The following is a 14,177-nucleotide window of genomic DNA, read 5'->3' on the forward strand; positions in this document are numbered from 1 at the left end:
AGGCTGTTCTTTTTATATGCCCGTCTGCATGTTTCTTCTTCTCTGTATTTAATAAAACGTTTTATTAAAAATCTTTTTTTGAGTATGCCCATCATCACTACCTAGTACCTACCCACTAGCCTACCCCACTCCTACCCCTCCCCCCAAGAGAAGTCCTACTTCTTCATGAATACAGTAATAGATTAAAGGAAGACACAGTATTAATTTCTTTGGGAGCATCAATGAGAATATTGTCTCTGAGAGGAGGCAGATCCAAATTCCAAAGTGAACACATATGGAAAGAATCCAAGAAATTCGTACTTAAATACTTCCCTCTGCAGCATTTTCCCCCTCCATGAGCAGTCACTTTTTCTACTATTGAGGCCATGAAGTAACTGAATCCAGAAAGTCAGGGTCCAGGGTCAACATCCAGCCTGAGGCTGAAGGATACTGGAGACAGTCAGAGACATGGAGTAATAGAGACAGAGACACACAGAGAGGCAGACAGAGACAGAGAGAGAAAGAGAGAGGAGAGAGAGAGAGAAAGAGAGAGAGAGAGAGAGGAGACAGAGATAAAGAGATAAAGATAGAGAAGAGATAGAGAAAGACAGACAGACAGAGACAGAGAGAGAGAGACAGACAGAAAACATTGCAGTTTAGTTAGCCAAGTGCTAGATTTGAACTCAGAAGATGTGGATGGAAATTCTGGCTTGACTGCTTATTACCTGTATGACCTCCATGGTTACTTCAGCACTCTAAACTCTGGTTTCTCATCTAGAAAGTGGGGGGTGTGGGTGGGGGTGTTGACCAGACGACCTCTGAGCCTTCTTCTAGTTCTAAATCTCTGAACTTCTGGAGAGGTATATAGAGCAGGAACCCCGCCCCAGCCTCCTGCCCCTCCAAACAGACGACAATTCAATCTTCTTCCTCCACTTCTTTTCCCAGCTCTCTCCACTTTTTGCTTCTGAGCCAAATGAAATGCTTTTAACAAAAGGTACTGGGTGGAGGCTGGCAAAGTGCTTATTATAAACAAAACAAACAAAACCAAACAGAACAATTGATTCTGCTGGGACTTGGGAAGCCAGGATTCCATCAAAACCGATGACAAAATGCTGGGGTTTCCCAAGGTCTTTTGATTTGAACTCCTTGTAACACTCCCCATCACTTGTGCACGCAAATCCAGTTGGTGTAGAGAATAGTGACCACCACGAGGGGGCAGCCAGCTGGTCTGGGCATCTCCCCACACTCACTCATGGCTCAGGTATTTTCTTTCACACGCCAGCACTGGAGGAAAGGGAAGGAACCACTAGGGTTTTTCTTTAGAGCTTTTCACACTCTCAGCCTCTCCAGTCCCTTCACAAAGGAGACATCAGATGTCCTGAGGGCAGGGACTCCTGAGGCAAACATGCCAGTGGGGGTTTGGGAGAGATGAAATGTCACCCAGGCCATTGGCTGGTCCCCCATGCTTTTCATCTGGTGCCAGGAGATATTCAGCTAACGATCTGGGTCATCAGAAGAGATGGACAGAAGAGAGTGGAACTTGGCACCATAAGACATAATTCTCCAGGCTGTCCCTCCCACTCAAATAGCCAGGAGGCTAAAGAGTAAGATCAGGGGAAGGATTGTTGGCTGATCATTGTTAACAAAGCCTTTTGTTTTGAGTCCCAGGGAGCCTCCAGAGGCTCAGTCAATCACACACCCTCACATTCCAGAACATTGTTTTCAACTTTCTCTATTTTCTCCATCCTTCTCCAGCGCCGCCTTCCAAATAAAATGGCGGTAATGGTGAAAAATAAAATTACGGTATTAATAATAATAATAAATTACATATATTTAACACTTTAAAATTTTCAGAGTGCTTTTTTGTGTGTGTGGAGAAAGGAGGTCTAAGCCTGTGATTTCATTGACTTAGGGAACTCTGGGTAAGGAAACTATTGAAACCAGATCAGCTACCATTATATAACTTATAGACTTAGAAAATGGGGGCAGGGAGGGTGGTGGGCCTGACCAGGTCATATAGTCAAGTATATGTCAAAGGTAGCACTTGAACACAGACCTTCTTGACTCATTTGATTCTCATAACAACCTTCCAACGTAGGTATTACAGGAATTATTATCCCCATTTTGTATATAAGGAAACAGAGGCACAGAGCAGTGATTTCAATATAACTACATAGATAGGACTGGTCCAGGGCAGGATATTGACCTGGGTTTTCCTGACTCCACACTATTCTACCTCTCCTGAAAATGTGATTGAATTGGTCAGATTTTAATTTCAGTTGCTCCTTGATTCTGTATAATAATGATTGCTGATTTCCATTTTACAAAGCATTCCACATTTCTCATCTCAGTTGCCACTCCTGGCTCGGAATAAAAAGCGTTGAAATCTCACCTTGGATGTTTACCACTTGTATGACCCTGGATAATTGGCCTAGGCCTCAGTTTTTCCTTGTAAATAATTCGAGGGTTTGGCTAGATTGTTTCTCAAGTTGTTTCTAACTGTCTATGATCCTGATGAAATAGAAGCTCATTTTATAAATGAGGAAACAGAGACATAGAAAGGCTTGCCCACTTGCCCACAGTCACCAAGCTAGGATTGAGAGGCGGGATTTGATCTCATAAAGGAACATAAAGCCTGCACCAGTCTGTCAGCTTTGCCTTTCTATTCCCCCTCTCCCTTCCCTTCCTCCTCCTTGCCAAGGTAACTTCAGAGAACATATACGCCCTTCCCTCAAAGAGACAAACCAGTCACTGCTGTGGACAAGTGCTCAGGGAAACCATTCTAGCTTTATCTTATTTTTTTTCCCCATTTCCACAGGTTGCAAAGAAGCTATCCCTGAAGATGAATGAGGTTGACTTCTACGAACCGTTTATGGATGAGCCCACTCCAATCCCAGATAAACCTTATACGGAGGAAGAGCTTGTGGAGTTTGTGAAGGAGCACCAAAGGTATCTCACCGAAGGTCTTTCTTGTGGGTCCAGGGCATTCCAAGGCCTTGGAAATGGGGTACAGCCTTTTTGGCGTCAGTGCCTACTGAGCTTATACCACCAGTGGCCAAAAGTTTGGAAATTACCTTTTCAGGTTTGGTAGGTGCTTCTTTCCAGGTCTCTGAGTGCCCTAGGTATACTATGACATCTGAATGCGGGAACCCCTTGCAAGTTAGGTCAGATTATTCCACCCACAAGACAACTCCCATAATGCCAGGCTCTAGGTACATTTGTTTCTGTGTTGAAGTTCGCACCTAGGTGGTACAATGTATAGAGCATTGAACTTAGAGAGTCAGGAAGTCCTGAGTTCATAATCCAACCTCAGACTCTTACTAGCTGTGTGACCCTGGCAAGTCACTTAACCACAATTGCCTCAAAAAAAAAAGTTGATATGAAAGCACTATGCCTTCCCCAGACATGTTTTAAATTCCTTATCCCAATGGCTAAAATTACTCATTATGAGTCCCTCTCCACTCCTTTTGGTTCTCCTTCTGTCCTCTTGTAGGGTTTTCCCTCATAGTATTCTCATACCACCTTCCACTTAGATAGCACCCCATGCTATGAGCAATTCGCAAATCCCTCCTTCTCTTGAAAACTGGTCCAGTCACCCATTCCTTCTGGGCCCTAATAAGATTGTGCTTTGGCCATCAGAGACCAAGAAAAATTTCTCAATGCTGCAAAGTACAACTGATCCTAAAAGAACAATTTTAAAGAAAAGTTACAAGGCAGTTTTCTCACATTCTCCTAGGTGACAACTAATCTGACAAACAAATACACGTTAAGATGTTAGTGATTGTTAATGGGTTAATATATTACTCCTCTAAAGTACATACTTTCATTTTAACAGGGACCCCCTGGAGAAAGAATGCCTTATCCCTAAACAATAACTCTCTAATGGTGGGAATTTCTTTTTTTTGGAGGGATTTTTATTAGAATCTTTTGTTTTTAATCTACATATCCCAATGTATTCCTCTCCTCCTCCCTCCCAGTGAGCATTTTTTAAAATAAAAGATTAAAAAGTGCGTGGGGGGAGGGTATAGGGAACAGTTCAGCAAAACTAAACAACACATCAAAAAACAAAAAAAACAAAACCTGATATTATGTGCAGTCTTGCCAACCCATAATCCCCCACCTCTGTAAAGAGAGAGAGGGAGGGGCCATCGACATGCTGGCAGACCTGCAGGGGAAAACTTGGTTAGGAAAGCCCCATGATGAATCAACAATTTCAGGGACTTTAAGAAATGGTCCTTATTACTGGGATCTTGGGCTGGGGGTGGGGAGTGTGGCCTTTTCAGAAATGAATTTCACAGGGCGGAGAATCCTGAGTGTTGCCATTTTAAAGTACCTTTGGGAGAAGGGACAGAAGTGGATCACTGTTCTTCCAGCTATACAAATACAGACCACTAGGCAAATACCTGAATGCAATCAAGAGGAATATTACCATGTTTCCAGGCTATAAATCGAGCACAATGATGTAGTGGAAAAAGTACTGGATTTGAAATCAGAAAACCTGGATTCAAATACTGACTTTGCCATTATCTATTTGATCTTGGGTAAATCACTCAACCCCTTTGGGCTTCTAGTTCCTCAACTATAAAAATCTGTTATATGAGGAAATCCAGGAATGTAGCAGTGGGGGAGGGAAGAGAGCATGGTGGAGAGAATCTGGGGGAAGGCGAAGGGAGGGAGAAACAAAAAATGTTTTCTTGTTGGGATATACCATATGGACCATTTGGACAGAAAGAAAAAATAGGTTAGGAGTTTAGGAAACAGATCACAAGCCAGGCACAGACATGATATAGTAGCATCTGGGGACTTCAGTTATCTGGACATCTGTTGGGGGTCTCTGCCGAAAGCGGAGCAACTAATAACTTCTTGACTTGCCTTGGTATTAAGTTCATCTTTCAAAAGGTAGAGGGACCAACAAGGGGAAATTCTACTGGGTGTGTGATTTTCACAAGCAGGGAGGAACTCATTGAAATGGAAATGATTAGAATACTGGGAGGAAAGGATGAGTCCCCTCTAGAGTTTGTGATAGAAAAGAAGAAGAAATTTGGGTATAATCAGACACATACCCTGGGTGTTGGAAAAGCTGTTTTCAAATGATTCAAATGATTTCAAATGATGCTGGGTACTGGGGATGCAAAGGTGAAAATGAAAACGGAGTTAAGTCAGAGTCATCTCCAACTCTGCTGCTACCTGGGTGGCCTTAGGAAAAATTGTTTAACCTCTGCAGGACTTACTTTCTTTATCTGTATAACTAGACAGCCATAGATAATCTCTAAGTTTTCTTCTAGTTTTAAGTCTGTGATCTCATAACATGAGAAGCCTGTTGTCCATGAAAGGATAGGAGAGATAACAGGTAGACAGTGATAGAGGTGATAGAGGTGGGGGACTATGGGTGCAGAAAATCACATACACTGTCAGACGCCATTGGTACGCTGACTAGTTTGACTGAATGGTTTGATCTTTTCTCTTTCTTTTGTATTCTTTGTCACATGACATGTTTCCCTAGGCAGGGAAGCAGAGGAAGGTCTATTCAAAAATACAGGCAATACAACAACAAAGGATATCAATTTTCTTCTAATGTTAGAATATACTTTAAAAGACAAATTATGATAGAGACAAAATCCATAAGAAAAGAGAAGATGGAGGCTGAAGGAAGAGATGGTCTGAGATGGAGAGATCAGGTCTGGACAAGGCATGCAAATGCATGGAGGCAGGAGAAGCCAGGACAAGATCAGGGAATAGTCTGTAGTTCACTCTGACTGACATGCATCCAAGGGTGTCAAATGAAATAAGACTGGAAAGGTAAGTCAATGTAAGATGGTGGAGGGCCTTAGCTGGCAGGCTAACAATTTAGTATTGTATCCTGTGGGCAATGGAAAACTACTGAAGGCGTGTGGACAGAAGGCATGACTTCTTCATACCTGTGAATTAGGAAGAGTATTTTGGCAACATTAAGAAGTTGTTAAGCAGTTGAAAATGTTCAGGGAAGAGAATGAAGCTGAAGATATAAATTTGGGTTTGGAATTATCTGCTTAAACATAAGAAGGTATTTGGAAGGAGGGCGTGACTCCTTCATACCTGTGAATTAGGAAGAGCATTTTGGCAACATTAAGAAAGATAGATCAGAGAGGAGAGAGACTGGCGGCAAAGAGAGCAGTTAGGAAGCTGTTACACCAAACCACATGAGGGTCAATGAGGCCCAGAACCGGGCGGGAGGGAGGGGAATGGAGAGGTGGTGTGGAGAAAGAGACCGATAGAAATGAGAAAAACCAGAATTGATAGGGCTTGGCAGCTGATTTATTGGCTTTGGGGAGATGAAAGAAAGTGAAGTATCAAAGAAGACTCAGGATTTGAACGTGGGTGACTGAGAGTGAGTATCTGATATAGCGAAGTTGGCTTCATGGGAAAGGGAATGTCTCAAATTCTGGACATGTTAGATTTGAAGAGTTGTTAGGAAACATCAGAGAAAATGTTCATTAGGCTGTGGAAAATATAGGACTAGTGTTCAGGGGCAAGAATGAAGCTGAAGATATAACTTTGGATGCAGAGTTGTCTGCCTAAACATGATAAATTAAGTCACAGGAGTGGATGAAATCACCCAAAAAAGAGTGTAGAGAGAGAAGACAGATGAGGATGGGTCCTTGGGGTCATCTACACTTGGTGAATAGGAATAAGGCAGTAAATAAGGGGGGAAAGACTGAAGGGGAGCAATCAGAGAGTTGGGAGGGGGAGGAGGGAGACAGAAGAGAGCTGTGTCCCAGAAGCCAGTGGAGGAAAGCATGTCAAGGAGAGAGTGGTCAGTAGTATCAAATCCAAGTCAGGGAGAAGTGAATGTTGGACTTAGCATTTAGGAGATCATTCATTGCTGACCTTGAGGAGGACGTTTTCAAGAGTGGTGGGGATGGAAGCCAGATTACAACAGGCCAAGGAGTGAGTGGGTGCTAAAGTGGAGACAGAATCTAAATCACTGTGTTTAGAGGGGAGAGAGAAGACAATACTTTGGGGGGAAAATAAGGACAAGGAAATTGTTTCTTTGGATGGTTGAGACCTTATCCTTCTATCCCCATCAGGGAAGGAAGAAACAGATAGGGGAAGACTAAAGAAATGATAGAGGAAACAATCAAGGCAGCAGACTCCCACAGTAGCCTAGAGAAGGTGCCATCGAGGATCCAAGCTGAGAAGATAGCCTTGGCAAAGAGAAGGACCACCTCACTCACTGAGACTGAAGGAGATCAATACAGGGGAAGAAATGGAGAAGTTGTGAGGTATAGAGGGAGATGTAGAAGATGATGATGGATGCCTTCAGTTCTCTCAGTAAAACAGAGGGTCCTCCAGTGAGGGAGTAAGGGTGCCTGGAGCTGGGGGAATCAAGAAATAAGAGGTTTGGACCAGTTGCCTTGGAGAATCCTTTCTCAGATACCATCTGTGTGTTCCCAGATATGCTACTTAAACCTGTCTGCCTCAGTTTCCTCCTCTGTAAAAATGGGAATAGTAATAGCACCTGTCCCCAGGGTTATTCTGAGGATAATACGAGATAATATTTATAAAGTAATTTGCAAACCTTAACATGCCATATAAATGCAAGCTATTATTAATAAATAGTATAGCGAGCTAATCAGAGACAAATATAAGTATTGCCAGTAGCAGTAAGGACCCATTTGAAGCATAGTGTGAATTCCATGGTTTAATGACTTCCTCTAGAAGTATTAGGAGTTTAGGCATATGTGCAGAGAACAGGGATGGTAAAAGATGGTGTGGATATACTGGGGTTGGAGATTAAAAAAAGCAGGAGCAGGAGATGGGGTGACATAAGTGTGCCCCAAGGTGCCTCGAGCTGGGTACCTCCTCGTTGGATAACTCCAAGTAGACACTGGATGACTTATCAGGTGTGTTATAGTCAGAATCTGTTTTGTTTATGTGAACTAGATGGCCTCTGAAGTCACTTCCAACTATCAAATTCTAAGATTCTAAGAGTCTAAGTACAAAAAAAGAATTCATAAGTGAGAGCCAGTGAACTGGTAAGATGCTTTCCTAGTGGGACTATAAAGGGAAGATTGTGAATCCCATGCAAGATTGACAGGCTCAGGGAATAATATTTAGGACTCCAACTCCAAAGCTCTATCCACAAAGGACCAAGGGTCATGATGAAGGTAAAGAGAATGTTCAGGAGCGAGGCAGGAGAGTAGAAGTAGGGGAACATGAAAGGATACACCATTGTTATCAGATAGTGAAATTTAATAGCTCTATATTCAACTCAATTCAGATCAATAAGCAATTATTAAGTGAGAATTAGATGTTGTAGAAGGGAGAACAATACAAGATGGCAACTTAATGGATATGGAGTGAAAGGACCAGGTAGAGGCAAGGCAAGGAGAACGAAACAGTGCCTCTAAGATTGTGAACCTGGAAGACTGAAAAGCTTACACAGGATCCCAAAGGAGTAGGGAAGTTAAGAAGATCAGTAGGTTGTGTCTGGGGGTGGGAGTAGGGTTGAGAGGAAGGAGGAAATGATGAGTTCCATTTTGGATATGTTGAGCTTGAGATGCCTATGGGGCATTCAGGCTTTCAGTGGGAATATTTTGAGATGATGGTAAGCCCTAAAGAGAGACAATGCCCATGGGTGGTTGAGGTATAGTAGAGATGGAAGCTAAAGAGTTGTTTGATTTGGGGCTGCCATGATGTTAGAAGGGTCATTTACGAGAATATGGAAGTCACCAAGGATAATGAATTACCAGAGATGGGGAGAGGACAAGAAAATCAAAGTGATTGAAGAAATATGGGTGTGACCTAGAGGCAGGGGGTGCTGGAGCCTCCTTGTACTGGCTTTCTAGGGCCAATTGTTAAATTTTTGTGTATTTTTATCTTAGAAACAACAAACTACAAACCAGGGATTTATTTATTTTTTTAATTGTCTACACTTAAGAAAATGATGGCGAAAATGTTAATAAATACAGCCTATGTGTAATTTAAGAGAGCTAGTGATTAAACATTTACCAGCCCACCTGCCTAGAGGTTGCTAAGAATGAATAGATGGATGGATGAGGGATGGATGGATGGATATATGAATGAATGAATGAATGGATGAATGAATGAAAAAGTATTAATGAAGTATTTACTTGCAAAGCACTGTGCAAACCACGGGATACAAATTTAAAAAAGCAAAATAATCCCTGCGTTCAAGGAGTTCACATTCCAATAGAGACAACAATATATGTAGCAGATTTTAATTGCAAGTCAATACAAAGACTCTATAGTACTTGGTTTGTTGCAACAAAACAAATGATAATGAATCTTCTTTAATGATATTTCCATAAAAAAATTAGTTCCTAATGTTTAACCATTTGACCATACAAAGGCTCTGTCAAAAACTTTGTTCTCTGGGTCTTCAGTACCTTTGGCAGAATAGAAAGTCAGAATGGTGGAAAAGATAGAGAATTGGGTTGAAGTCAGGAAGAGCTGAGTTTGAATCCCGTCTCTGACACTTACTAGCTGTGCGGCCATGAGTAAGTCTCTTAATAACTCTGGGCCTCAGTTTCTTCATATATAAAATGAGGATAATAATACCTAGAATGCCTAAATAAAAGGATGGGTGTAAGGACCAATGAAATATTTGGAAAATGCTTTGCTAACTTTAAAACCTCATGTATGTTCATCACCACTGTTAAAAATGCCAGCAATAAGGATCTGTTAAAGGTAATATAATCAGTGTAAACTTCCAACAAGAAGAGGTTATTGAATTAGGGAGGCAAGGACAAGCACCTTGATCTGTCCCAATGTGTGTAAAATTCTTTATGATCTTTGGGTGAAAATGCCCTATGAAAGGAGATGGGAACAGGGAGAAAGTCTTAAGTTAAATCCAGAGGGGTTGATTGTATATAGGCAAGGTTCCTTGCATGATGTACCTCAGCTCATCAACCTTGTAGCATGTTGGAAGGAGCACATGGGAGGGGGGCTTTCCCTTACCCTTTTGGTCCTTGGAGCTGAACCTGACTTGATACCTTTTGTTGCCACATACTTTTCCTGAGCACATCAATGGGATGAGGCTGCCATGTTGGAAAGAGGAGCTTTGAGTAAAATGTTTTTCTTTCCCTGCAGACCCACACTACGCAGGCTGCGCCCAGAAGATATGTTTGAAACCTGGGTAAGGAAATGGAAAACCCCTTATTCTGGTTACAGGTGGGCATGCCCACCAAAGAGAAGAGCCTTTAACCTCAGATTCTAATCACCCACATCTTGCTATCCATACTGTAGCAAGAGTACTGTACATGGAGTCAGAGGACCTGGCTTCTAATTTTGGTTCTGATACTCACTGCATGGGCCAAAAGAGGCCTTAGAAATCATCACCCAAACTCTCCATTATGCAAATGAGAAAACTAAGGCCCAGGGAGGTTAATGTGCCTTGCCAAAGTCCACGCTGTAAACCTCTCCAGGCTTTCAGAAACTATATGATGAGAGGATTGTACTGGGTGGGTGAGCTTTTAGGTTTCATGAACTTCATGATTCTATGAATGGCTAAGCAATATCTATGTTTGAAAGACTTCATAACTTTCAGGCTCTGGCATTTGGCACTCAGCTAACTTAAGGTCAGGGCAGCTAGGTGTCATAGTGGACAGTGCACTGGGCCTGGAGTTAGGAAGACCTGAGTTCAAATTTGACCTCCGACACTAGATGTGTGACCCTGGGCAACTCACTTACTCCTGTTTGCTTCAGTTTCCTCATCTGTAAAATCAGCTGGGGAAGGAAATGGCAAACCACTCCAGTGTCTTTGCCAAGGAAATCCCAAATGGGGTCACGAAGAGCCAGACACAACTGAACAACAAACATAAGGTATTGTTTCACTAGGTTTCACAAAATATTTCCATCTCTTTGTCCATTTTCTAAAGTTTCTGGTGTGCTCTGTGGTTGCATCAAATTAATGTGGTTGGATTTGTAATTGTCTGGAACTTTGCTGTAATATCCTTGTGTAGGTCCTAGAAGTCTATGCCAGAGGATGGTGCTTTAGGTGAAACATTGCTGGGAAGAGAGCCTTATAATCCACTCAGTAATTAAATCCCTTGTATGGCTCCCTTGATGGTTCTTCTTTATACTGAATTCTACTCTTTTGGAAGTTTATCACCCCTACTAGATTGGAAACTCCTTGTGGGCAGGCACCATGCCTCATTTAGCCTTGCTTATCCAACCCAGTGCCTATCATGGTGCATTGCACATATTAGGTACTTAATAAATTAGGTGCTTCTTGAATGAATGAGAGAGTGTTGTAACAAGGCATTTTATAGCAAGGTACCACTGTCATTATTTTGAAGAAGTTGCTTATTGCCATTGCGCTCTCTTGGGGAGAGGGGCAGGGATTGCTCTTGATCTGCGCCTATGATTTCATCAACGGGGGGAATTCTTAGTATGGGACTTCCTTCCATTCATTTGTATCAGAAACTTTCACTAATTTACAGTTTTAGGGAGTTGCTTTGCCAAGCTGAGAGGATCAGTGACTTTTCCAAGGTCACACAGCTATGAGGAAACTAAGTATGTATACTTATACAGTATGTATCAGATGCAGAACCTGAACCCAGGGCTTCCTGATTCCAAGGCTAGCCCACTATCCACTATGGCGTATTGCCTCTCTGCTCTAATTGTAGATTCAAATTGACTGGGTAGTTTTTTTGTTTATTTGTCTTTTCCCTTAAGCACAGACCATTTTAAATCAACCTTTCATTTAATACATATTTTTGAACCCCTGCTATGCAGAAGGTAAGCAGTAGCTCAGATAATACAAAATATTGCACACTTCCTGTTTCTTTCCTCAAGCACACAACACAGTCCTAACCTCTCCCCAAACCCTGAACCTACAACAGCTTCCATTTTGGGTTGGACCTACTTGAGAAATAGGATGTATGGATGAATGAACGAATGAGCATTTTTAAATAATATGTACAAGACACACAGTAAGTTACAAATGCCAAAGAGAGATAGCCCTTGCCCTCCGGGAGCTTACATTCTAATAGGAAGAGACCACACGGATGGGATGGCCCAGGGCCAAGGGAAGATGTCAAGAGAGTAGCAAAATTCAAACCACCAAGAGAGCATCCATGGTTCTTCTTCCCTACCCTGTCCACAGTAGATTCTTAACAAATGTTTATTGAATTAAATTGAACTGAACTGGGACCCCGAGGTGAGGCCCAAAGTCAGACAAGATCTGGTCTCCAATTCCACCTTTGATCCATACTAGAGTAAGTGGATAACCAGGAAATTAACAAATCAAACAAGTGTGAACCTGTTTCCTCATCTGAAAAATGGGCCTAAGGTTACCTTCAGTACTTTCCTCATAGGATTTTCATGAGTTCTTTGTATAAGCAGCAAAAGATATAATGGCTGTAAAGTACTTCTCAAACCTTAAATTCTTGTAGGGATTTTCTATTTTATTATATTTTTATGTTGTATTATATATTATACTATTTATTTTATTATCTACAGGAGGAATGTGTATGTTTGATCAAAATGGATCCTTAGAGAGTCTCACATGCTGAGCAGATGTATGCTTTGTAAAATGCCCAATCTTGGGCAGATCAAATAGTGGCTAATGCCACAAAGTTGGGTCATTAACATCCCTTTTCAATGACAAATATCAACAGACATTCACACAGCACTTTGCAATTTATAAACACTTTACAGACCTTAAATCATTGGAGTCTCACAATACTCCTGTGAAGAAGGTTCTACGGGTATAATTGTCCCTGTTTTTCAGATGAGAAAGCTGAGTCTCAGGCAGCTAGGTGGCACAGTGGATAGAGTCCTAGATCCAGAGTCAAGAAGGCTCATCTTCCTGAGTTCAAATCTGGCCTCAGACACTTACTAGCTGTGTGACCCTGAACAAGTCACTTAACCCTGTTTGCCTCAGTTTCCTCAACTGTAAGATGATCTAGAGAAGGAGATGGCAAACCACTCCAATATCTTTGCCAAGAGAATCCTCAATGGGGTCATGAAGAGTTGGATATGCAGAACAACAGCTGAACAAAAAGCCGAGGCTCAGAAAATTGCCCAGAACCACAGAGCTGGTAATATCAAAAGTGGAATGTGAATCCAAATCTACCTGACTCCAAGTCCAGCTCTCTTCAAATGAAAAAGTATTTATCAAGCCCTATGTGTCAGGCACCGTGCTGAGTGCTGGAAATACAATACAAAAGCGCAGTCCCTGCCTTCAAAGAGCTTCTATTCTATTGGGGAGGACAACTCTGCCAGGCTATATCTGTAAAAAACAAACAAAAAAAGTTAAAGCTACACTGGAATAACTCAGAGACATAGTTTTCTATTTTTTTAAAGCATTTTCTGTGCACATCAAACCCTATCCTGATACTGGCAGAGTTAATCATTTCCTGGAAACATTTGGTGCATTTGACTTCTGCAGCTTTGAAGGAGAATATTCAAAGAATGTACAGGGGAAGAGGGTAGTTCAGGGTCAGTGCTAACTTGTCATCACCCTGGTGACTCCACCCTGAAAACATACACACCATGCAGGAGAGTAGCCAGCTAGAACACTGGGCAGATGTCCAGAGAATTTGATTGGCTCATTCTAAAAAAAAAAAAAAGATTCCTGCCTCCGTTAAAACGGTAGAAATGCCAAAGAAGGGCATGCCAACAGCAAGAAGGAGCACCAGGACATTCTATGACAACAACTCAAGGAGTCTGTTAGATTGAACTAAAATTCGTTTGCTTTTGTTTCCTTTTTTTCAACCGCAAATTCGTATATTCATGTGGAACAAATATTTGTATTGTGCATGTTCAAGAGAGGGAGAGAGATAGAGAGAGACAGAGAGAGAGACAGAGAGAGACAGACAGACAGACAGAGACAGACAGCACAGAGACAGAGAGAGAGAGAAAGAAGGAAGAAAGGAAGGAAAGAAGGGAATAGAAAGGAAAAAAGAATGGAAGGATAAAAAGGAAGGAAGAAAAAAATATTCAGTCCATACTCTCAGTCCATCTGTTTTCTGTCTGAGATGGATAAAATTTTTCATCGTGGGTCCTCTGCAATTGCGGTGGGTCATCGAATCGCTTAGTCACTAAGTCTTTCACAGTTTATTATCTTGACAATGTTGCTATTACCATGTAGATTATTCTTCTAGTCCTTTTCTCTTCACTCTACATCAGTTCGCTGGGGTCTTCCGAGGTTTTTCTGAAACCATCCCCTTCCTCATTTCTTATAGCTCAAT

General features: G+C 41.8%; 1 protein-coding gene across 1 annotated transcript in view; it reads left to right on the forward strand.

Annotated features, from left to right (window-relative positions):
• Positions 1 to 14,177, forward strand: part of CASQ2 (calsequestrin 2) — a 107,932-nt gene that overhangs the window by 62,907 nt on the left and 30,848 nt on the right. The window contains exons 6-7 of the mRNA XM_036769283.1: positions 2,798 to 2,928; positions 10,072 to 10,117. Of these exons, the coding sequence (XP_036625178.1) occupies positions 2,798 to 2,928; positions 10,072 to 10,117 (177 nt within the window). The remainder of the gene's footprint in view (positions 1 to 2,797; positions 2,929 to 10,071; positions 10,118 to 14,177) is intronic.

Source organism: Trichosurus vulpecula, chromosome 7, assembly GCF_011100635.1.
Source record: "Trichosurus vulpecula isolate mTriVul1 chromosome 7, mTriVul1.pri, whole genome shotgun sequence".
Lineage (NCBI taxonomy): Eukaryota > Metazoa > Chordata > Mammalia > Diprotodontia > Phalangeridae > Trichosurus > Trichosurus vulpecula.